Below are 23,915 nucleotides of genomic sequence, written 5' to 3'. Positions count from 1 at the left end.
ATAGGGGACTGCAGCACATGGTTGCTAATGTTTCTGCAGTGTATGAAAAAGCAAAGGGCCAACAGTTGGAAGGTAAGGCTGGCTTTCTGCTGTGTTGGGAAAACCATGAGAGGAGCCTGCTGGGCTGAGAGGAAGGAAGCTTAGGTGGGTTGTTACTGTGTCAGTGATCTTTGTGACTCTAGAAGCATCTTCTTCCCTTTTTCATTTTCTCATGACATTGATGCTTTTGCAGAGTTGAAGCCTGTTGTCTAGTAGACTTTCACATTCTGGGTTTATTTGCTGAGTGCTTGCAATGAAACATGCCAGGAAGTACTCTTCATCCGGTTGTCTCCCTTAAGTTAGTGGTACTGAGTTTGAACCTTCAAATAACTGCAGATCTCTGCTCTTCTACTAGTAACGTTACACACATTAAAAAATTTTACTTGTAATTATTAAGTGTTGGGAGAAAGAGATTGAGAGCTCTTCCATCTGTTCACTGTAAGTGGCTGGAGCAGCTAGACTGAGCTAGGCTGAAGCTGGGAACCTGGAGCTCAATCCTAGCTTCCCACAAGCTGGTAAGAACTCTGGCACTGCTTTCACTGTTGGTGTTCAGGGTGTGCCTTAGCACGAAGCTGTGGTTGGAAGTGGAGCCCAAACCTCAAGCCCAGGCACTTCAGTAAGGACAGAGGTGGGGCCTTTCTTTCTCCCTGTCATTTGTTTCCCCTCTCCCCAACTCTGCCTTTTAACTAAATTAACAAATCTTAAGAGAAATGACATGCAAAAAAAAAAAAAGACTCGTTTTTGTTATCCTGACAATATTGCAAAAGTTGCTTTTCCTATAATCAGAAGTGTACACAGACAGTGCAGTCAGCCAGGTAGGAAGTATGGAAATGAGAGGGCTGTGGTGAAACAGCTGTCTCGGACTGTGTGTGTACATGTTTGAAGGGTGGTCCCCAGCATCAGGATGTGTAAAACTGCCTGTGTTCCTGGTAGCTGTTATGTAAAATGGTTCAACACTTCTAAAATTGTAAGCAGTATTAAATATTTAGTCCTCCTTGAACACTCTTGGCTTAAAGTAATTATTATTATTTTTTTTGATAGGTTTAAATGTGAAAGAGGACAGTCCTCTCCTTCTAAGGTAAGTTTTTCATTTTTGTTTTAACTGGGAAATAATGTTATTCTGTTAAGTTTGTGACTATAGTAGCTTAAAGCATCAGTTATTTTAAGGTGGCTTAAAGATTTAGAAATTTGGACCTGATTTGTGTGCAGTGGGTTAAGCTGCCAGCTGCAGCACCAGCATTACATGTGAGTACTGGTTCAAGTTCTGGATGCTCCACTTCCAGCCCAGTTCCCTGCTAATACACCTAGGAAAGCAGTGGAAGATGACCCAACGACTTGGGCCCTGTACCCATGTAGAAGACCTGGGTGGATAGGTTCCTGGCTTTGGCATGCCCCAGCCCTGGCCATTGCAGCCGTTTAGGGAGTGGCCCAGCTGATGGGAAGTTTCTCTTACTCTGTCTTCCCTTCTTTCTGTAATCCTGTCTTTTAAGTAAATAAATCTTAAACAACAACAACAAAACCAAAACAAAAACCAGAACTTCATTCTCTCAGTAGTTATGGAGGCTTCACATCTTGTGTTGGAGGATTGGCAGGGTCATACTTCCTCTGAAGGCTCTAGGGGAACCTTCCTGTTTCCTCCTGGCTTGTGGTAGTTGTCAGTCCTTGGTTTGTGGCTGCTTTAGTCCAGTCTCCTCTGTCTTTTTATTTTTTGAAATTAAAAAAAATTAATGATTGCATAGTTGAGACAACATGTGGGCTTCTCATTAGGGTGGGGAGAGTTGAGGTGTAGAGGAATGTTTCAGTTCTTTTTTTTTCCTCTCATGAAGGGGGGTAAAGGGAGGGGACTACTCCTTGCTGTCAAACTACATCAGTGCCTGGGAATGAGGTGGGTAGTCATTTGATGATGCCTTAACGACCTCTCTGCAGGGAAGAATGTTTCAAGGGTATTACTTGAATGGTCATGCTCAGCTTTGCTGCGCCAGGGTTGAGAAAATCTTTCCAAGTCTTTTGGCTGACCAGGTTTACCCCAGTGTATCCACAGATCCAGACACTTGCTGCTAAGCTTTCCTGGCTCTTGAATGCATCAGTGAGTGCTGTGGTCCAGCCCAGCTTGACCGTCCCCCGAGTTGGCCCACATGCATGTCAAGGAGTGCTGCAGTCTTGAATAGTCTGGCCTGATACATTTTCCAACCCTGGTTCTTAAGTTCACCACCAGGAGCTCTACCCTCAATCTCAGCACTTGCTGGGTGAATGCTATAGCCTTGCCTGGCCTGCCCCCAGTCCTGGCTCTTGTTGACAGGTGCTGCAGCCTAGCCTGCCCTGCCCTACCCTCAGCCGTGGCTCTACTGTGAACCAACAGGTGCTGGGGCCTAGCCCAGCATGACCCACCCTCAGATCCAGACCACATACATTCTATTGTGTGTTTCAGCCTTGTCTGACCTCTCCTGCCCGCCCCACCATACCCTACCCCATCTCACCCCACTCCACTCCACCCCCATCCCTTGCTCTTGAGAACGAGCTGTGTGATCTAGCCCTGTCCAGCTTATCCCCTAGTTCCAGGTTTTGTGTGCACCAACCTTTAATGCAACCTAGCCCAACCCAGCTCTCCCATGTGGGTGGATGGTTTGGCCTGACCCAGACATGCTCTCTGGATTCCCCTTTTTGAACCACCCCATCTCAGCTCCTTCGATTACCTGTGAGTGTAGGTGGCCTGGTCCGTGGAAGCCCTTCCTTCATCCTCTCCTCTGAAGTGGTGGGACGCGCCAGCAGCATGCTCCCATGTGGCACCCACCCCTGCTGGGCCACCTCAGTACCAGTAGGGTCTGGTCCTGTCCAGCCCCACCTTCTCTGTCTTCATATAACCTTCTTCCCTCACTATCTCCAGAGTTCCCTCTTTATAATGACATTTGTAATTAGACATAGTAGTTAGATGTAACCTCATTTGAACATGATGATTTGACCCACAAAGACTATTCCTAAATACAGTCATAGCCACATATTAAGACTTGAATTGAATGTACATTTTTGGGCAGCACAGTTCATCCAGCAACAGTTGAAGATTGGTTTAAATGGAGCACTGTCAGGATGCTGTGATCATGTTGGAGTTTGAATGCTGTATATTCTTTGATGTCTTGGAATTGTATAGAAATATAATTGAATGTTAAATTCACCAGCTAATTTAGAGCTGTTTTATTTTACTAAAAGCTTTATTTATTTGAGCAGCAGAGAAGAAAGGGAAACAGAGAGAGAGAGGGAGAGAGAGAGAGAGAGATTGGCTGGTGGAGAGGGAACTCTTCCATCTGCCAGTTTACTTCTCTGATGCCTGCAACAGCCTGGTCTGGGTCATCCTTGTGGGTGGTAGGAACTCCAAATATTTGGGTTGTCATCTGCTGCCTCCCAGACGCATTATTAAGACGCTGGATTGGGAGAGCAGAGTAGTCAGATTCCAATCCAGGCATTCTGATCTGTGCATCTTAGGGCTTAAACTGCTGTGCACTAATATCCTTCTCTAGAGCTACTAATAGAATTTACATTGGAGAGGGTAGTAGATTTTTTACCATTTGCAGATGAATAGTTGTTGGCATTTGTTAGATTTATGCTCAAGGAAAAACCAAGTAAATTAGCAGTTTTTTCTTTCTCTGCATGTGTGTTTTGCCTAATTATATTGTGGTTTTATTTTTATTTATATGAGGAAATTTAACTGTGTAGTAGTGCATCAAAAATGCTTTTCATCTCACTGGTGGTTTTCCTGATACTTTGGAAAACAAGCAGTAAAATGCTAATAGGGTGTTACTCTTCAGGTCTGTTTTTGTGAAGGCTTCTAATGTACATAAAGTATTGTACCTGGCCCTTGGAAGGTGCCTAAAACATATTACCATCAGTGAGTCTTTTTGAGAAAGAGCAGGAGATGTGATATAATCATGAAATGATGATGTATGTTTTGCAACTCTTAGTTTTGATAATTGCGTCTGTCTGTTAAGTGTATACTTCCGCCCTTGGTGTTGGTCCTGGTCCTAAGTTACTGAACAGGTGTAGATTGGGTTAGCGAGAAACTGTTTTCCTGCACTCTTAGACAGGTGTCTACCTTCTGAGGTTTGCCATTTGAAGGTAACGCCATCGCAGTGACTTGTACGATATGCTGTTTGTGTCAATATCAAAACCAAATTATATTCACTTTTGTTTTCATTCTCTTCCTCCCCTTAAATAAAACAGCTACATCCATGCAAGGAGCCAAGTAAAGCCATAATGTGGCATACCATCCTGTCTGAGAGGTAAATACCACGGAAGAAAAATGGCTGACAGAAGCGCGAGGATCGTTCCGGGACAAGCGTACATTGAAGTGGAATACGACTATGAGTATGAAGCCAAGGACAGGAAGATTGTGATCAAACAGGGGGAGCGGTACATGCTGGTGAAGAAGACCAACGATGACTGGTGGCAGGTGAAGCCGGACGAGAGTTCCAAAGCGTTCTATGTGCCAGCCCAGTATGTGAAGGAGGTCACGCGCAAAGCTCTGATGCCACCTGTCAAGCCGCCAGTGGGCCTGCCCAGTAACTCCATGAAGATGATACAGAGCCTGCCTCTGCACAGGTCGACGGAGAACGTGAACAAGCTGCCCGAGCTCTCCAGCTTTGGCAAGCCGGCCGCGTCTTCTGTTCAAGGCACAGGTCTCATTCGTGATGCCAATCAGAATTTTGGACCCAGTTACAACCCAGTTCAGACTGTCAACCTTAGCCTGGACCTGACCCATAACAACGGAAAGTTCAACAGTGACTCGCACTCTCCAAAAGTTCCCAGCCAGAATAGGACGCGCTTATTTGGTCACTTTCCCGGTCCCGAGTTCTTGGACGTAGAGAAAACGAGCTTCTCCCAGGAGCTGTCTTGTGATTCAGCAGGGGAAGGCTCGGAGAAGGTGCACCAGGACTCCGAATCTGGTGACGAGCTGAGCAGCAGCTCCACCGAACAGATACGGGTAAGCTGGACCCTGATAGAGAAAAGCCTTGTGCCACCTTCAGTGTGATTATGCCTCTCCCAGTCTTCTTGGAATGGAGTGAAGGACTGCTGTGTGTTGCTTGGTGTTTTCAGAGCATGTGGGTTTTGTCGTGGCTCTAACTCATAAAGGGTCAGCTTGTGGTTTTTGTGGTTGTCCTTTTGCCTTTGGAGAAGGGGAGCTGGAGCTGCTGTTATTTGTCCGGAAAGGACCTGATGTGTTGAGTGATGGCTTTGCCTTCCCTGGAGAGTGTTGTGTTGATTCCTGGCTGTGCCCAGGTTGGATTTGTTTGCATTGAGTTGTTAGGTGAGAGTGATGCTGAGGAATGGTGTTGCTGGACTAGGAACTGCTGATGTTTCTTTTCTGGAACTTGTGTGTGCACCTCCAATGTCCACAGAGAAGCTCCCAGGCCTTTCTTTCTCGTTTCCATGCTGTGTGTCTTAAGTGTCTGCTTCTCCAGACTTAACTGCGTTGAATTAGTAGCCTGGAAGCAGTTTTTGTTTTCATGATTTCTATTATTATTTTTCTCATTATATAACTGTCTTTTGAAAATAGATCCATGGCAGTTTAGCTCTCAAGTGTTGAAGGGAAGTCATTTTAAAAGAATATGTGTGAAATGGAAATGAACATATTTGGAAACATCTCCTTTTGAGTGGGTTTAATCATTAGTGACTTTTTGGCCTAAAGCTGTGCTGTCAGATTCTTCATTAGGTTAAGGCTTTGAATAACTGTGAGGCTGCTCTAGCTAAGGCCTGAATGCTATGCAAGTACATTCTTTCCATGGGCTGTAATTTGTCACATTTAGAGATGGAATTGAGGAATTTCTCTTGGAAACTGTGGCGTTTGCTTGAGATCAAGGCCGTGCCATGGGCTAGCACTTGTTCAAGCCTCATTGTCTTCCCAAGGCTTTCATCAGTCTGTATGTGGTGCAGGACACATGGCGCTTACTGGGTTTTTGTATATATGGGTCCTTAGGAACCAGGTGGGCCTTTATTGCATCACCACTGTTACAAAACTTAAAGTTGCATTTGATGTTGACATTCACCAGTAGTCCTGTGTCCTCTCCCTGGTTGCCATCTTGATGCCCACTGCACTGGAGCTTCCTGGCTTCTGACCTCTCCTGGGGCCTTCATACTCTTGAGGACATCTTACTGGATTTCTCCAGGCAACCCCCTCCCCAGCTATCCAGGGCGATTGTGTTCAACCTGGTCCGTTTTCTCAGAGCTCTCTTTTTCACTCGCTATGCCCTGATCTTAGCAGAAACATTGCCTTCTGCCTCACAGCCAAGATCAGAGCTGTGGGGTGGAAACCCCTTTGGTGTCAGAGAGCGTGCTTTCACGCAGCAGTTAATAGGGCTGGCTTTAGATTTGAGTCTGGGTCATACACTTGCCAGCTGTGCAATAATCGGGGACAATTACTTAACCTCCACAGAGCTCATTTTCTCCCTCGGAGTGCAAGGATCACAGGCCCATAATAAAGGCAGCAGGTAGCTATTGCAGCTTAATTACCACCACATTTGGTGGCTTCAAACAGTAAACACTAATTATCTCTTAGTTTCTGCTGGTCAGTGCAGCAGAAGCAGCCTAGTTGTGTGGCCCCAATAGCATGGGGTTGCTCATGGGGTCGCAGTCTCACGAGGTGTGGCTGGGCCAGCTGGGAAGCTGCTTCTATGCTCCCTTATGTGGTGGGCCTATCCTGGCCTCTTCATTTCCCTGAGAAGGCAGAGGTAGGAGCTGTGCTGCCTGTTATGCCCCAGTACCACCTCAGCCTCACGTGTCCTGGTCTGTTGATCTAGCACTTTGCCCTCTCGTGTGTGGGTGGTGCTGTGCTGCCTGGGTGTGTGAACACTGGGGCCCGAGGTTCTGGAGGCCCGACACGTTGGGTGCTGCCATTACAATCAGGACAGTGGTATCTTGAACCAAACATGCTGTCCTAACATGGGTTTATTGCCATTCTTACAGAGGAGGCATCTTCAAAAAAGGTCATGGCAGGTGTGCATTCATAGATTTTACATGGATTTTCAATATTTTTGCACCAAAGTAACCTTTTTTCCCCTCCATATTTTGAAGTGTGAGCTTATTCTGCCTTTATTATTGTAGTTCTTTCTGTTCCTTCCACCTTCACGCCTGTGTGAAGCCCACGTTGTTGGTTGTCCTTCTCCTTGGCACATTGCAGGCCTGCCTTGTCCGATCTCAGGGCTGTTACCTCGTCCCAAATTTTGTGCTGGGGATGATACCGTTGTGTTAGTATGTCTTTGGACTGCTTGTTCATGAAGTCTTTGCTGTCACTGTTTAAATTAGCCCCTGTTTTTCTCAGTCAAGCTCTTCACCTCTGCTTTCCTCATCAGGGATCTCTCTATTGTCCCTTTTCTTCTTTATGAGCTTTAGCACAGGGCTGTCTGTCTGCTTTTCTGCACTTGCTTGTTTTCTTGCTTCCGAGATGTCTAGTGTGGTTTTGGAGGTTGCTTTGGCTGAAGATGCTTAGTGTGTCATCACTGATGCAAATTGCAGGCATTCGGAGCAAGGCAGTACATGACTAAGGCAATGGATACATGCAGCAGCATTTTAAATAACTTTGTGTTCAGCCATATCATAGAACTCAGTTGTGATGTGAATGGTGCTTTTACATGTGTGTGACTGGATGCATTTTTACTCATCTATTAGAGACCTTCTCAATTGATACTCAGGTCTTCAGCTGCTGTGCCTCTGCTCCATTTTTGTTTGTCTGACTTGCATCACTGTTGCTCCGTCGTCTTTAATAGAACTTTTCATTTTGAGATAATTGTAGATCCATAAGCAGATAGTGTAGAGACCCTGTGTGCCTTCTGTCTGCTTAGCTCAGGTGGATGTGTCTGACACAGCTGAGTTCTGCTGACACGATCATGACATCAGCATTGCACAGCATTTCCATCATCCTGCTGCCCTTTTATAGCTACATCCTCTTCCTTCCTGTCCCACATAACCTTAACCCTGGCTACTGACTATAGAGCACTGATTGGTTCTTCATTTCTAGAATTTTGTCAGTTTCAGAATGTTACTTCAGTGGAATGGTACATTACACAGCTTTTGGCATTGACATTTTCATGACTGAGTGTGATTCTCTGGAGATTGGTCCGGGTTGGTATGTGCATGGGCAGTTTATTGCTTTGGTTGCTGAGTAGTATTCTGTGGAATGGGTGTGCCTGTGTTTCTAATCATTCTCCCCTTGGAACATCTAGGCTGTTGCCACCCACACTACCGGGGAGCAATCTGCTTTACTCAGAGTGCGCTTTTTAAAATGCAAATTACGTTCAAAAATGCTCTCTGGCCAGCGTTAGCCTGGCGGCTAAAGTCCTCGCCTTGCACATGCCAGGATCCCATATGGGCACTGGTTCTAATCCTGGCAGTCTTGCTTGCCATCCAGCTCCCTGCTTGTGACCTGGGAAGGCAGTCCAGGCCGGCCCAAAGCCTTGGGACCCTGCACCTGCGTGGGAGACCTGGAAGAAGCTTCTGGCCCCTGGCTTCAGATCAGCTCAGCTTCGGCCGTTGCAGTCACTGTGGAGTGAATCTTTGGATGGAAGATCTTCCTCTCTGTCTCTCTCTTTATATATCTGACTTTGCAGTAAAAATAAATAAATCTTTAAAAAAAATGCTCTCACAGAAACATCCAGAATAATGTTTGACTACACAAGGGCACTGTGGCCTAGCCAGCTTGACACATTGAATTAATCATCAACAGAATCCTTAGATTCTCAGTGTTTCTTTCTGTGTCCTCCCCTCCCCCATGGAAGGTGACAGTTTCACATTTACATTTAAATTGGTACTCTATTTTGAGTTTATTTGTTGTGTGAAGTGTGAGAAATATTTTTAACCTATTTATCTATTTTTATAATATACTTCCATGAACTTTCTTCCAATCAGTTACTTTTTACCTTTTTGTCAGAAATCAGAAATGTTTTTGAAGGTCTGTTTCCATAATCTCTATGCTTCATTCATCTCTGTTAACACCAAAGAGCCTTAATAATTGTAACTGTGTAATGAACTCTCGTGAAGTCAGGCAGACTGAGTCCTCCTTTTGATTCTTCTTTGTGATAATTGCCTTATTTCATAGTAGGCTGAATAATAACTGCTGAAGATATCGAGTGTTAATGTCTGGAACTTATAAATGAGAAAGGGACGATTGCAGATGTGATTAAGTTAAGGTTCTTGTGCTGAGGAAATTGTCCTCAGCCGTACAAGGAGTGCAGGAGTCCTTCCAGGGGAGGTATGGGGTACCTCCCCTCCCCAGTCCCAGAAGGTGGTATGCTGGTGAAGTGGAGATCTGAAGATAATGGCCTTGAAGGGAACAGCCTTGCCACAGCCAGGACACGCCACTTCTTGCACCTGAAGCTGGAGGAGGCAGAGAAAGAGCCTTCCAGTGTCTCTATATTGTTAGCTTGGGATGGTGCTGTGATGCAGCTGGGTAAGTCCAGCTCGCCACTAATGGCCTGGGAAAGCAGCTTGAGATGACCCACGTATGCAGACCATTGCCACCATGTGGTTGACACGGATGGAGGCATTCGGCTTCAGCCTGACCAATCCTCAGCGATGAGGCCATTTGACCAGTGAAGCAGCAGATGGCAGACACCTTTCTTTGTTTTCTATTTGTGACTTTCCCTCTTGTGCTTTAACTATGTCTTTCCTATGCATAAATACATCTTTAAAAAGGAGTTAACTTTTGTACAGTTTTCTGCTTGGCTTTTGAAAGGCAGAGCCATAGAGACAGTTTGAAAGAGAGAGAGAAAGAGAGAGAATATCTTCCACCCACGGGCTCACTCCCCAGACAGCTGATGTCAGGAGCCTGGGACTCCATCTGGGTCTCCCACGTCTGGCAGGGACACAAGTATCTAGAGCATCACCTGCTGCCTCCGTGGGTATGCATATGCAGGAAGCTGCATCGGAAGCAGAGGTGGCATGGTATCTCTGGCACTCCAATATGGGATGTGGGCATTCCAAATGCAGCATAACTCGCTGTACCACACACCCACCCCTCCATTGAACTTTATATTTATCCTGGGCCTGTCCTAGGCTGTCTTGATTACTTTTGCTTTGTACCAGGTTTTAAAATTGGAAAGTGTTAGGCTTCCTACTTTTTCTCTTTTTGTTCTTGCTTAAGAATGTTTTGTCTGTTCTGAGTTCTTTGAATTCCATTTAGTTTTAGGATTAGCTTTGTCAGTTTCTGCAAAGGAATCAACTGGAATTCTGATAGGGATCTCCTCAAGTTTGTTCCTCAGTGTGGGGAATAATGCTTCTTGACAGTGTTAACTTTTTTTTTTTTGCGAAGCATGTCTAGGTGCTGAATTCTTTGATTTTTACTTTGTTCGCAATGTTTAGTTCTGCTTCATTCTTATGTGTAATTTCTTTGGATCTAGAATTCTGATTGATGATACTGTTTCTTCCAGCACTTTAAGTCTTTTCACCCCGCTCCCATCTTTGCATAGTTACTGGTGAAGGATATGATTTAATTCTTACCCTTGTGGCTTAAAAGGTGTTTTTTCCCCCTCCAGGCACTTGTAAGATTTTCTCTTTATCTTTACTTTTCTGCAGCTCAGGCCTTCTAGAATCATGTGTCTGTTTTTTTTTTTTTTTTTTTTTTACTACTTGTTCTTTCAGTTTGGACATTTCTATTAGCATAGCTCCAAGCTGATCAGGTTTTTCCTTGGACACACCAGTCTACAGATCATGCCATCAAAGGCATTTTCTATTAGGAGTGTTTTAATTTCTGACATTGCTTTTTGATTCTTAGGTTTTCATCTCTTTGCTAATGTTACTCATTTGTTCTTGCATGTTGCTGTTTTTTTTTTTACAGGGCGTAACATATGACAACTTAAATAATTTTAAATTCCCCTGCCTGGTAATTCCAACTCTCTACCAACTCCGAGTTTGATGCTTGCTTTGTTTCTCCAGTCTGTGTTTTTGCTTGCCTTTTGGTATGGTTTGTAGGTTTTGTTTGAAAGGTAAACGTGTTATATCATGTGACAGGAACTGAAGTGAGCAGAGCTTTAATGTGAGGTACTAGCTTGTGTTTATCTGCTGTAGAGGTGGGTACCTGGGCCTTTAAATTCCCCTCTGCCCTGTGTTTGGGAGTGTTCTTTCAGGGCTCCTCTTGGGGGGACATTGCTTGCTTTGGATTGCTGCCTTGCCCATAATCCATTGGTAATGTGCCTGGCACAGATGTGTCTCAGTGTGTCTGTATCGTTGACTTGTGATTTAATTTTTTTAAAGATGTGTGTATTTATTTGAAAGGCCTGGTCTCTCTCTCTCTCTCTCTCTCTCTCACACACACACACACATACACAGAGAAAAAGAGAGAGAGAATATCTCATATCTATTGGTTTACTCTCCAGATGGCTGCAGCTAGGCCAAATCAAAGCCAGGAATTTCTTCTGTGTCCCCGTTGTGGGGGCTAGGGACCCATCTTCTCCTGCCTTCCAAGAGCATTAACATGGAATTATCTCAGAAGTAGAGCAGCTAGCACTTCTGTGACTTTTTGGAAGATCTCTTAGTGCTCCTCTCTGCGTTCCCTGAGGTGATATTCCAGGGATTGAAACCACTGCGTGTCCTTGCCCCAGGTCGGTGGCTCGGAGTGTGCTGCAGTGTTCACACTGTGGAGTTCTCATTTACCGCAAGATACTGCTTTGCTCATAGTTCAGAAAAGTCACCACTTTTCAGTTGTTTCATTTTTCTCTACTCCAGTGTTTTTGTTTCTTTGTTTTTGAAAGAGTTTTTGTTTTTAAAAATCAAAGATGAATGTTGAATTTTGTTGAATAATTTTTCTGCTTTTATTGATAATTATCATGTGCTTTTTTTTTCTTTAGGCTATTAATAGGGTGAACTGTATTGATTGATTTCCAAACACGAACTGGCCCTCCTGGAATAGTGCGTATTTGTTCATGGTCAAAGGAATGGCCTTTTTGGGTCATTGCTGAGTTGATCTGTTAAATGTTTTGCAGTTGCATTCAGGACTGTGTGTTTTGTTGTAAAGGGAAGTGTCTCTACTGTTTTGTGTGTGAGAATCTGTAATTCTGTGAACATTTGATTCTTCAGAAACGTTTGTTTTATGGTGATGCCTTCTAAGCATAAAGACTCTTCTTGAGTTTTTAAATTGCAGATTTGCTTTCTTTAATAGTTATTGGGTTATTCAAGAAACCTGTTTCATATTGGGAGAGTTCTCATGGGTTGCGTGTGCCTTTTAATGAGATGGCAAATTTCATCTAAGACAGATTTACCTAGGGTTATTGACTGTTCCTTTATTATCCTTTCAGTGCCTTCTGTGCCTGTATAGATACTGCAGATTGATGTGGTATCTCATTCTTCAAGTTGGCAGTTTGGATTTTTTTCTCTGTGTATCAATAGAGATTTGTCAGTTTCATTGATCATTTCAAACAACCAGGTTGTTGTAGCATTGCCTTTTTGATTTTTCTGTTATCAACTTCCTTGATATTCATTCTCTGTTACGATTTTCTCTTTTGATTGTTCTGTGTAGAGTTCTGTAGGTGGGAACGTAGGATGAGTAGTTGACACAGCTTCTTTTCTAATGTAGGCATTTAGTGCTTAAATTTCCTTCTCTGTATTGCTTTTGTTTCATGTATTTTCAGGTGTCATGTTTAGTGCAGGCAAAGTTAGTGGTATTAGGTTTTCCTGGTGGACTGAAAATTTTATCGGAAAGTGTTCCTCTATTTCTATCAATTTTCTTAGTTTTGGTGTTTCTTTTATTAGATTTTCATATAGTGTTTACTGCTTTTTTTTTTTTGAAGATTTATTTATTTATTGGAAAGTCAGATATACAGAGAGAAGGAGAGACAGAGCGGAAGATCTCCCATTCGATGATTCATTCCCCAAGTGGTTGCAACTGAGACAGTGCAAAACCCAGGAGCCAGGAACTTCTTCCAGGTATCCCACATGGGTGCAGGGTCCCAAAGCTTTGGGCTGTCCTCACTGCTTTCCCAGTCCACAAGCAGGGAGCTGGATGGAAAGTGGAGCTGCCGGGATTAGAACCAGCGCCCATATGGGATCCCAGTGCATTCAAGGCGAGGACTTTATCTGCTAGGCCACGTGCGCCGGGCCCATGTTTACTGCTTTTTAAATACTGCTTGTATGATGTGTCTTTCTCTTTCCACCCTTTTTCTGTGTTTTATTTGAGCTGAATTTCTTTTACAGGCATATGTAATAGTTCTCCCTTATCCTCACAGGACACATTCCAAGACCTCCAGTGGATATCTGAAACTGTGGGCAGTATGAACCCTGTGGATGTGTTTTGTAGATGTGTACATAACAATTATGCCTTTTCCATCTTAACTAAGTACTTGTCATGTACTGTAGTCACAATTTTCCAGTCTAATGTGCGACTATTAAACATGCTTGAAAACTATGTTAGTGCGTGTGGCTGCCTTGGGTTTTGATAAGAATCAACTGTTTCTCCAGTCCCCAGCCTCTGGTTAGTCTCTTAACTGGTTTTGATTTATCTTTCTTGTCTCTCCTTCAAAGAGTCTCATGCCAAAGCTAGAGGTCTCCCATACAGCTGCAGGGTCCCAAGGCTTTGGGCTGTCCTGACTGCTTTCCCAGGCCACAAGTAGGGAGCTGGATGGGAAGCGGGGCTGCTGGGACTAGAACCAGTGTCCACATGGGATCCTGGCGTGTGCAAGGTGAGGACTTTAGCTGCTAGGAACTAGTCTTTTTTTTTTTTTTTTTTTTTAAAGATTTCTCAGGTCTGAAATTTTCATTTGTTTCTTTATATCATTGTTTTCTTGCCTGAGTCTTACCATTTTTCAGGAGGGTTTCTATTTTTTTAAGTTCTGAAACTATTGGTTGAAGCATTTTTGTTATGATTGCTTTAAGATCTGCTGGGTAGTTCTAGTGCCTCTATCACAATGTTGTTGGCTTGTATGGAGTTTTTCCATTCTTTTTGAGATCTTTTCAGTTCTTAGTGTGATCAGTTAGTTCATTAGAAACATAAGCAGTTGTGGTCTGATACTCTAGCCTCGGGTAAGTTTAGCTCCCTTCCTCTGACCTGGCCCCAGCTCTGGGTGGAAGCCATAGCTGTGTTACTCCCTAGATGGAGGGGACGTCTGTCTGGCTGCTGAAGGAGGGGGTTCTGAATCTACCACCTCTACTTGGATGACCTCCTTAACTGGGAGGGGGAAATGTCTCAACAGTTGGTTCTGTGACCCCCCCTCCCCACTGACATCACCTGGGTGGGTGGTAGGGTGGGGGTGAGGAAGAGGTTTGTTTGCCAGCCAAGGATCTGACTCTGCTCTGCTCTAGGCCTTCTTTGATGTTATCCTGACGGGGCGGGTGGGGGGGTGCGGGTGGGAAGGGGCTGCTTTTTACTCTCAAGCCAGAGATTCCAGCTCCCAGTGTGGTCTCCACCATCACTGTGAGTGCCCTGGACTGTTCTGACACCCCAGCCCCTGGCAGGGGTAAGGGTAACATCTGCTATCTTGGTGAGTTTATGCTGGCGGTGTATGGGGCAGGTGGTCCTGGGCTATAGCAGATCGAATAGGGCTCTGTGGGGACTTGCTCTCTGTGTGGGTGTTTGGCTTGCCACTTGTTCCTGTTGGTATGTGGGCTCTATGAAGCGAAAGTAAACCCAAGAAACTCCCTACCTCGTCTTTCATTAGGTCCCATGGTCAGGGTTAGCCTGCCTTCTCTCTGCCTTTCTGTGTATTCTTGTGTTTGTTTTCTGCAATGTGTCCAGGGTTTTTATTTGTGCTTAGTGGGAGGGATAGGGAAAGGTACACGTAACCTGCTCCTTCCTGGAATCAGAAGTGGTTGGTGAGTTTTCAGGAGTAGTGTTTTTTTTTTATATGAATTTTCTGCTCTCAGCACTTTTGTTGATTGTTGGTTTCTGTGAGAGCCCAGTATCCTAAGCTGCTGTTTTTCCCCCTGCAGTTTGCCTTTCTTGCCCTTGTCCTTGTGGCTGTTTTCCCCTCACTGCTCTGTGATCTCCAGGCCATGCTAGCTACCATATCCGTGTGTCAGGGGTTGGATCTAGTGCCTGGCACATGGTGGAGAGGCAGGACTTACAAGGTTCAGCTACAAACACAAATGTGTTAAAAGGAGAAGGCCAGATCAGTACTGTGGGAAACGTGCGTGATCCTGTTTAGAAAGCAGTAATATGGGCGGGCCAGGGCTTGACACAATACAGGCTGTAGAGATGACGGGTGTTAGAAGGATGCAGCTGCTAAGCAGTTGCCATGGAATACAGGGTTTCTAAAATGTGAGTCAGAAGGTTAGCATTTCCATTGAAGGGCATAACTGGGCAGATTGGGGCACCCACTCCCACCTCCAGTAAGAAAGTGGAAATCGTACTCCATGTCTGGCTTAGAACAGCAGGTATTTAGCTCCTCTCAAAGTTCACGCTATTGATGGGTGAGAACATGGAATTTGAAAATCAGTACATCAGCTCAAAGCTCTCAGTTTTGCTTCCCATTTCGCCTCGTGGTCCCTTAATGATGCTTGCATGTATGTGTTACTGCTTGTACACATCAAGGTTCTCAGGTCTCTTTAGTTACTGGAAAAGGGGAGCAGTCAGTTTTTCCTGTCCAAGGCCGAGCAGAGCCAAAGACGTGGTGACTGTCCCCTACATTTGGAGGCATAGCAGTGGAAGATGGCCTGAGTGCTTGGGCTCCTGCACCTATCTGAGAAAGTAGAATGATATTCCTGGCTTTGTCCTGACCCAGTCCTTGCTCTTGTGGCAATTTGGGAAGTGAGCCAGTGGATGAAAGGTCTCCCTCCCTTTTCCCCCAACAACCCCTGTAACTGCCTTTCAAATAGGTAGATAGATATATAAATAAGTGAATAAATCTTTTTTTAAAAAATTATGTGAATTTTTCCCTTTAATTTTTCTTTCCAAAATTACATGAACTAGAAGCATATTTTTTTTGCATTTAAAAAGGCTAATTTCAGGTGTCCATACATGCATGCATGACAAGTAAGGATCATATTATTTGTTCAGTTTCACACAGGAAGTGTTGAAAAAATGTTATACAAATGAAATTTCGATGAAGCAGGATGTGATTTTTTTTTTTTTTGAGAAATGGAGTTTCGTGATGATTTCAGGAATAAATAAAATGTCTGTTTCTGTTTCAGTGTCAGGTGCTCCCAGATCTGCTTCTTTCTGAGTGATACGAAAGCCCAGAGCATGTCCGAGGTGGACATCGCCTTAGGCGTTAGGAGGCCTGTGTCCCACATGGACCCAGCCTTGGTGCCCAACTCCAGCTGCCTGCTGCCGTGGCCCTAGGAGGCAGCGTAATGGCTGCAGTGGCTGGGTTCCACTGTTCCTTCTGTTCTCCACCTCCAGCCTTAACTCTGCCCAGGGCTGTCCCTGGTGGGCGTTTGGGGAGGGAATTGGCATGTGGGGACTTTTTGTCTTTTGCTTGATCTCTTTTCTTCTCCCTGTTTGCCTCTCAAATAAAAAGTGATTTTGAAAAAATCAGGCCTAAATATCTACCAACAAGTACTAATGTGCCTTGTCATCTCGACTGCTGACAGATCTTTCTGCTAGGTCCTCCCTCCACCACACCACTAAAAACAGCAGAGTCATGGTTTAGCTTTTATAATGTTTGCTAGAATGTTCTAACTCATCTTAAACTTCCTGTTTAATGCCTTTATTGCTTAAAGCATTTCTAAAGTTAGGAGATTTTGGAATTTGGTCTGTCTTTAGTACTTGAAATTTCTGCTAAACAATAGTTTAAACAAATTTTGAGTGATTTTGCCTAAATATCTAATCCTCCATGTGTGTAACATGCTTTTCATTGGTAAAATATGATTGAAGTTCCATCTGTTTTAGAAAGCAATCTATATGTAAAGGTTAAAATTATATGTATATGTATAGGTTAAAATTATTTGTCTATTGCATATTAGTACTTGTTTCACTTATTTTTTAAAATTTAGGACATGTCTTTTTTTTTTTTTTAAGGTTTATTTTCTCTCTCTCTTAAATTGGATATGCAGAGTTACAGAGAGGAGAGACAGAGATCCTCCATCTGCTGGTTCACTGCCCAAATGGCCATGGCAACCAGAGTTGGGCTGATCTGAAGCCAGAAGCCAGGACCTTTTTCTAGGTTTCCAACATGGGTGCAGAGGCCCAGGGACCTCTGTAGCTTTTCCAGGCCATAAGCAGGGAGCTGGATAGGAAGTGGAGCAGCCGGGACTCCAGTGGGTGCTCATAGGAGATGCTCGCACCTGTTACACCACTGCGGCATCCCCAGCATGTGCTGTCTTACCTTGGATTAGGACCGATGCAACTTTCCAGAGTTTGAATCTGCTTGCTGCTTTGCTGTGTGATCTTGGACAAACCACTTAATCTTGGAGCTTCAGTTTTCACTTATAGAAATAGAACTAAGAATTGTTGCTGTGTTTAAAGGGGAAATCCTGTGTTTGAAATGACCTGTGTACCTGAAACAAATGGAGGCCTTTGGCACAATGTTAGTTCTTTCCACTGCTTAGTAATACTGATACCGGTAGTCTAAGAGATTAGATTAAGTATAGCTATATGTATGGCTCTCACTGTTCATTAATATCCTGTAGTTTTTTGTCTTTATTTAAATGTAGGAGATATAATTTTGAATTTCCCATATTATGAATGATGGAAGATACTGTGTTATTATTTTTTGTTTGAGAAGCAGAGAGACAGAGCTTGCATCCGTTGCTTCAGTCCCTGGATGTCTGCAACAGCTAGAGTTGGTCTAAGGTTGGAGCTGGGATGTGGGAAAGCACTTGTAGGTCTTCCATGAGTGGCAGAAACCCAGTCACTTGAGCCATCACTACTGTCTGCCATGGCCTGCATTAGCAGAAAGCTAAGCCAGAGGTGGGTATTGAGGTCAGGTGTTCAGAAATCGGCCACAGGTAGCTTATTTACGAGGGTACAAGCCTGCTCTCTTAAAAAACATTTGTTCAATGTTCTTAAACACATTAATCACAGAAGATAAAATTTTTAAATGGCTCTTGAATTTTAAACTTTTTAAAGTTTTCAGACAGTAGGAAGCATTTTGTTTGCTTATTTGAGTGTAAAAGTGATTTCTTATTATTTGTTAGAAAGATTATTAATGGAGTTTGTGAGTGATGTGTTTATTGTACAGAAACTGAAGTAAGGTCAGTCAGAAAGGTGATTATTTTTCCAAGCAGAACACTAGTTACTCACAGGAACTACATAATCGCTAGTGGTTTTGCTCTCCAAGATAGGATAGCTAAATTTCAGCTAGATTCTGGGAGTTTTCAGAGCTGTCTGTTGAACGCCCAATCTAGTATGCCTTGGTTCGTTAAAAACAGTATTTCAAAGATGTTGAGACAGCCAAAATGTTATGTGTAGCTAATGGTTTAGTCTTTAGAAAATCAAAGTGGAAAAGAAGGCAAACCACAATTGGGATTTAATTTTTAAATGCCTAAAAAGGAGCAGTCAATGTAAGATTCATATGAAAGTGAATGTATTTGTAGAAAGCTCCTAGTAATGTTTGTTTATGTTCAGGTAATATATTAATGGGAAATCTGTAAATGGAATAATGTGTTTATTAGTTTTTTTAATTTAAATTTCAATTTTTGATGATATGTGGTTGGTCACGATGGGAAGAGTCAAGGGTTCCTATTTTAGTAGCTACTAGTTTTTAACGTTTTTTTTTTTAAAGATTTATTTTTTTATAATTTTTTCATTGGAAAGGCGGATATACAGAGAGGAGAGACAGAGAGGAAGATCTTCCGTCCGATGATTCACTCCCCAAGTGAGCGCAACGGGTCGATACTATGCCGATCCGAAGCCAGGAGCCTCTTCCGGGTCTCCCACGCGGGTGCAGGTTCCCAAAGCTTTGGGCTGTCCTGGACTGCTTTCCCAGGCCACAGGCAGGGAGCTGGAAGGGAAGCAGGGCTGCCGGGATTAGAACCAGCACCCATATGGGATCCCGGGCGTGCAAGGTGAGGACCTTAACCATTTGCGCCACCGCGCCAGGCCCAGTTTTTAACGTTTTATGTATTTGATGATTCTTTAACTTTATCCTAGTAAGGTTAAGTATTGCTATTAGTTGATTGCCATTTTAGTTTCAATTTATTTCCTTGATTACTGTTGGTTTGATCATAGAAAGCAGTAAATGAGAGTGAGAAGGGAAGAAAGCGGATTCTAGTAATCTGCAGAAATGGTCATCTTTTCCAGCCGACTGAGGGTTGGCTGTGCTCAGATTGCCTCTGCTTCAGTGAAATTTTAATTTGTGAAATCTCTGGACTGGGCCCACCGCAGTGGCCTAGCAGCTAAAGTCCTCGCCTTGAAAGCGCAGGGATCCCATATGGGCGCCGGTTCTAATCCTGGCAGCTCCACTTCCCTTCCAGTTCCCTGCTTGTGGCCTGGGAAAGCAGTTGAGGACGGCCCAAAGCCTTGGGACCCTGCACCCATGTGGGAGACCCAGAAGTTGTTCCTGGCTCCTGGCTTTGGATCGGCATAGCTCCGGCTGTTGCGCTCACTTGGGGAGTGAATTATCGGACGGGAGATCTTCCTCTCTGTCTCTCCTCCTCTCTGTATATCTGACTTTGTAATAAATAAATAAAGTCTTAAAAAAAAAATAAAGAAATCCCTGGAGTGACAAAAATCTCTAGTGTGTGTGTGTGTGTGTTATTGGTTTGATGGCTTTTGACTTATAAATCAGTGTAAATATGGTGGATAAATAGGGAGCTACTTTTGGGCAAGTTGTGATGTTTTTAAGCCATTCAATGTCATTAAACTTTTCTTGTAGTCTCCTCTCTGGGATTTCTGGGAAATTCTGTCATCTACGTAAGCAGGAGTGATGGTAGTTTTGAAATTTGATGCTATTTCACTTACTTAGTTTTTAAGGTCAAAAAATCCCAGAATTTGGTAAAAAGATACCCACATTGTCTTACTTAGAGAACTTTGGGCAGAGCAATAATGGAGTAACATTTTATACAACTCTATGAAAATGTAGTCACAGTGACACGGTACAGGGGAAGATGGGAGTTGGCAGGCCTAGTGTGGAATGGCGTTTTAGCCACACCTGAGGGTAAAGGTGCTGAGGCTTTCCTCTGCTGCTTTTCCAGGTCATCAGCAAGGAGCTGGATCAGAAGTGGAGCATCATGGCTAGAACCAATGTCTGTATGGCATGCCGTGCCACCCCACCAGTCCCTGCTAAATGACCTTCTAGTTCATGTTTCTTAGATGCATTTGACTTTATTTTACATTTGTTTCTTTATCTTTTTTTTCCCTTTAATTCCTACATATTAGAACTCTGAGTTGTGCTAGAAACCCAAAGTGACCAGCTTGAGCCAAGGGAAGCTACTGGTTTGTGAAGTCAGGCTGCAGCAGGGGTTTGTTTAATTGGGCGTTTTCAATGAGCAGCAGCGGGTTCTTTGAGCACCATTAGGACTTTGTGTGCGACTTGTCTCTCATCTCTGTGACTACTTCTCTTCCATGAGCCTACCGTGATCACACTCTCAGTATGTCTATTAAGCTAAGCATTTGTTTTTCTCCCCTTAGCCCTTAATGTGGCGATCTTGGAGAAGGATGCTGGCTTGGTTAGGGGCATCCTTACACCTGACTGGCCCTTACCCAAACTGCAGAGTTAAACAGGAAGAAACATTTCTTCAAGGAAGTGGCAGATGTTCTGTTTTCAGAATAAGAAACATGGTAGCTGTCTATCCCAGCCTCTTCTGACTTGGAGTCTCTGGGTCTCCTCACATTAGACCTGTGCTGTTTCAGGTTGGTCACTGCCACCAGCTGCTAAGCAGGCCAGGAAGAGGGCTTGGCAAGGAATCAAGTCCCCAGGCTTGTTCTGTTCACCAGAGAAGTTTTGAAGATTCAGACTTCAAGGAGAAAGTTGTATGTGCTGTGAAAGGAAAGCAAGCTGAGAGTTTGTGTATGTCTTGAAGATGATAAAGGCCTTACTGCTAAGGATCAGGTGCTGTCTGTCTGTGCCAATGGCTTGGCGACAGACCCGAGAGTAAATTATCTGTTGTGTAGTGAAAAACGACACTTAAAAAGCACCTTGCAATGTGGTTTTGTGTGTCTGTTTAGCTGGACTGTGGTGCTGTGATATTTGGTCAGGCAGTATTCTGAATGTCTCTGTGAAGGTAATTTTTGGATGTCGTTAGCATCTAGGTCAGTGGACTTCAGGAAACCAGGCCATCTTCCTTACCGTGGAAGCAGGAAAGCATCCTACTGGTGGACTGCCTTTGCATAGAACTGCTCTTCTCTGGTTGCTGTTCTGTGGGCAGCTTTGAATTTGCTTAAAGTCAGTAGAAATTAGTCTCTCTCCCCCTCTCTCTCTACCTCTAGAACTTCCCCTCCACTAACAACAGGGTGGTGAAGTATGCAAGGTGGTATGATGGGTTGTCCCAACAAACCACATTGTTTGGGTTGAGAGCATATACCAGAGAGGAGTGGTGAATGCACCTGGGGAAGGAAGCTGCTGGGCAATCAAAATCTCTTACGTATTTATAAAACACAACTATCTGTCATACTTTGGGATAGATTACTCTTTAGGAACATGGAATGAATGTGTGTTTTATGTCTCAGAAATCTTGGATACTGTGTAAGGTCAGTTGTAAATTTTCTTCACATTCTGATAGACTGAAATATTTGAGAAGCTAAAGTTGTGGTTTTCAAACATCCGAGATGTAATGTCTAAAGGCCAAGTGTCAGCTGACTCAGAGCATCATGAACACCTCTCTGTATACATGCATATGTGCACAGAGGAACACACACGAGTAGTTGTAGGCGAGCAGCAATAGCCTGGGTGAGAGGATGATACAATCTTAATAGAGTCATTAAAAAGTGTGTACATTGAAATGTTCTGTGTTTTCTTCCCAGGGAAGAGTTTGTTAATCTAGGTGACATATCAATAAAAACAACAGATGTAGAAACATTTTTTCATTTGTGTTGAGAAGAATCTCATCAGTATGCGTGGAATATCTTTAGCAGTTTCTTCAGTAAATGCCAGGCAGATGGTTTAAACTCAGAATGACTACTCAAATTAGCAATTCGTTTGAAGCTGGGTGTAATCACACCCAAGATCAGAGTGTTTGAAAATCATGACTGTTAACTTGGTGTCCATTTAAAGTGTGGGAGCAAGCTTCTCAGTGAAATTTGGGTCGCAGACCCTTTTTATTTTATATCTGTGGTTGGATCCTATTTACAGATTTGTGTAGTTCACTTTAAATGTGGTTGTAAATAGGGCAGGAAGGAGGGGTGACTTAGTTTTAGCGAGGAGCAAGGAAAACAGAAAAACTGAAGGTGATTCCTTGTGGTGATTGCTGTTAGGAGAGAGGGGTATGTGATGCAGCTTCACTTTGAGAGCTGGGTCAGTGCCTCCATCTGTCAGGTGCTGGGACAGGTGCTTGTGCATGGCATTGCCTCATAACTGTTCTGTCAGGTATATGGGGGCTGATCTTTTCTTTTTTTAAAGATTTATTTATTTTTATTGGAAAGGCAGATATACAAAGAGGAGGAGAGACAAAGATCTTCTGTTTGCTGATGAACTTCCCAAGTGGCCACACTGGCCAGAGCTGAGGTGATCCGAAGCCAGGAGCCAGGCAGTTCTTCCAGATCTCCCACATGGATGCAGGGTCCCAAAGGCTTTGGGCTGCCCTCGACTGCTTTCCCAGGCCACAGGCAGGGAGCCACCAGGACACGAACCGGCTTTTGTATGGGATTCTAGTGCGTGCAAGGCAAGGGCCCTAGAAAGATCTTATATCTGCTGGTTCACTCCCCAAATGGCCTCAGTGGCTGGAACTGAGCCAATACAAAGCCAGGAGCCTCTTCTGGGTCTCCCACATGGGTGTAGACTCCCAAGGTTTTGGACCATCCTCCACTGGTGAACATATGGGATCCTGGCACTTGCAAGGGAAGGATTAGCCAATTGAGCCATCACATCAGGCCCAAACTCTTCATCGTCTTCTATTTTTTTCTTTTTAAAGATTTTTTGTTTGTTTAAAGGTAGAGTTACACAGAGAAGGAGACATACAGAGACAGATCTTATACCTGTTGTTTCACTCAGATGGCTACAGTAGCTAGAGGTAGGCACTCCAAAGCCAGGAGCCAGTAACTACTTCTGGGTCACTCACATGCATACAGGCTCCATTGCCTTCCCAGGCCGCTGGTAGGGAGCCAAATCTAAAGTGGAGCTGTTGGGACTGGAACTGGAACCCATATGGGATGTAGGCACTGAAATTGGGGATTTAGCATGCTACCCCATGGTGCCAGCCCCAATGATTTCTTCTTAAATGAACAGTTTCCTAGTCCCCTAGTCAAGGCAGTAGTTCTGACTTTTAAAAATATTGAAATGATGGTCATCATGGCACCATATAAGCTTGCTTGTGGCAGTGGCATTCCATATTAGAGAGCTGGTTTGATCTGGTAGCTGGCTCCTCTGCTTCCGGTTCAACTGTCTGCCAGTGTGCCTGGGAAGGTAGAAGAAGGTAGTCCAAGGGCTTGTGGGAGATGTGGAGGGAGGTCCAGGTTCTTGGCTTTGGCCTGACCCATGTATGGTTGGTGCAGTTAAAGGGACAGGCTGAGAGGAGAGTTGAAGTAATGAAGAGATTTGTAAGAACGTACAACAGTGTTATTTCCTATCAGTTTATTGGGAGCAAGGTTACTTAAAAAAAATAAATATGTATTTATGCAAACTAATTATGTAATATGCTTATTATTTTTAAATGAATGAATTTTTATTTTCTAATACATGTATCAGTGGGATATAAAATATTTAGACCAAAAAATCTGAGACCCTAAGTCATGGTTAAAATGTCAAGGAGCTTTGGAAATGAAAAGTTCAAGGGTTGCTGTTTTAGTGAAAGGTCTGCAATTTGGCTAGAGTGAATTGACATTTAATTGGGGCATTGCAAGATTATTTTCTTTGGAATAGAATTCCTTCATG

At 43.8% G+C, this 23,915-nt stretch overlaps 1 protein-coding gene across 3 annotated transcripts in view; it reads left to right on the top strand.

The window, feature by feature from the left end:
* Positions 1–23,915, top strand: part of ARHGAP12 (Rho GTPase activating protein 12) — a 106,309-nt gene that overhangs the window by 17,510 nt on the left and 64,884 nt on the right. For 2 of the 3 annotated variants that reach the window (XM_040988081.1, XM_040988083.1), the window contains exons 2-3: positions 1,081–1,117; positions 4,252–5,011. In XM_040988081.1, coding sequence (XP_040844015.1) covers positions 4,331–5,011 — 681 coding nt within the window. In that variant the 5' untranslated portion in view covers positions 1,081–1,117; positions 4,252–4,330. Of the gene's footprint in view, positions 1–880; positions 1,118–4,251; positions 5,012–23,915 lie in introns of those variants that run through there. The other variant, XM_040988082.1, reaches the window with a different exon arrangement.

The sequence above is a fragment of the Ochotona curzoniae genome, unplaced genomic scaffold, assembly GCF_017591425.1.
Source record: "Ochotona curzoniae isolate NIBS_2020 unplaced genomic scaffold, NIBS_Ocur_1.0 contig_4797, whole genome shotgun sequence".
Taxonomy (NCBI): Eukaryota; Metazoa; Chordata; class Mammalia; order Lagomorpha; family Ochotonidae; genus Ochotona; species Ochotona curzoniae.
The sequence above is the reverse complement of the archived record's forward strand: the minus strand, read 5'-3'. Positions and strand labels throughout refer to the sequence as shown.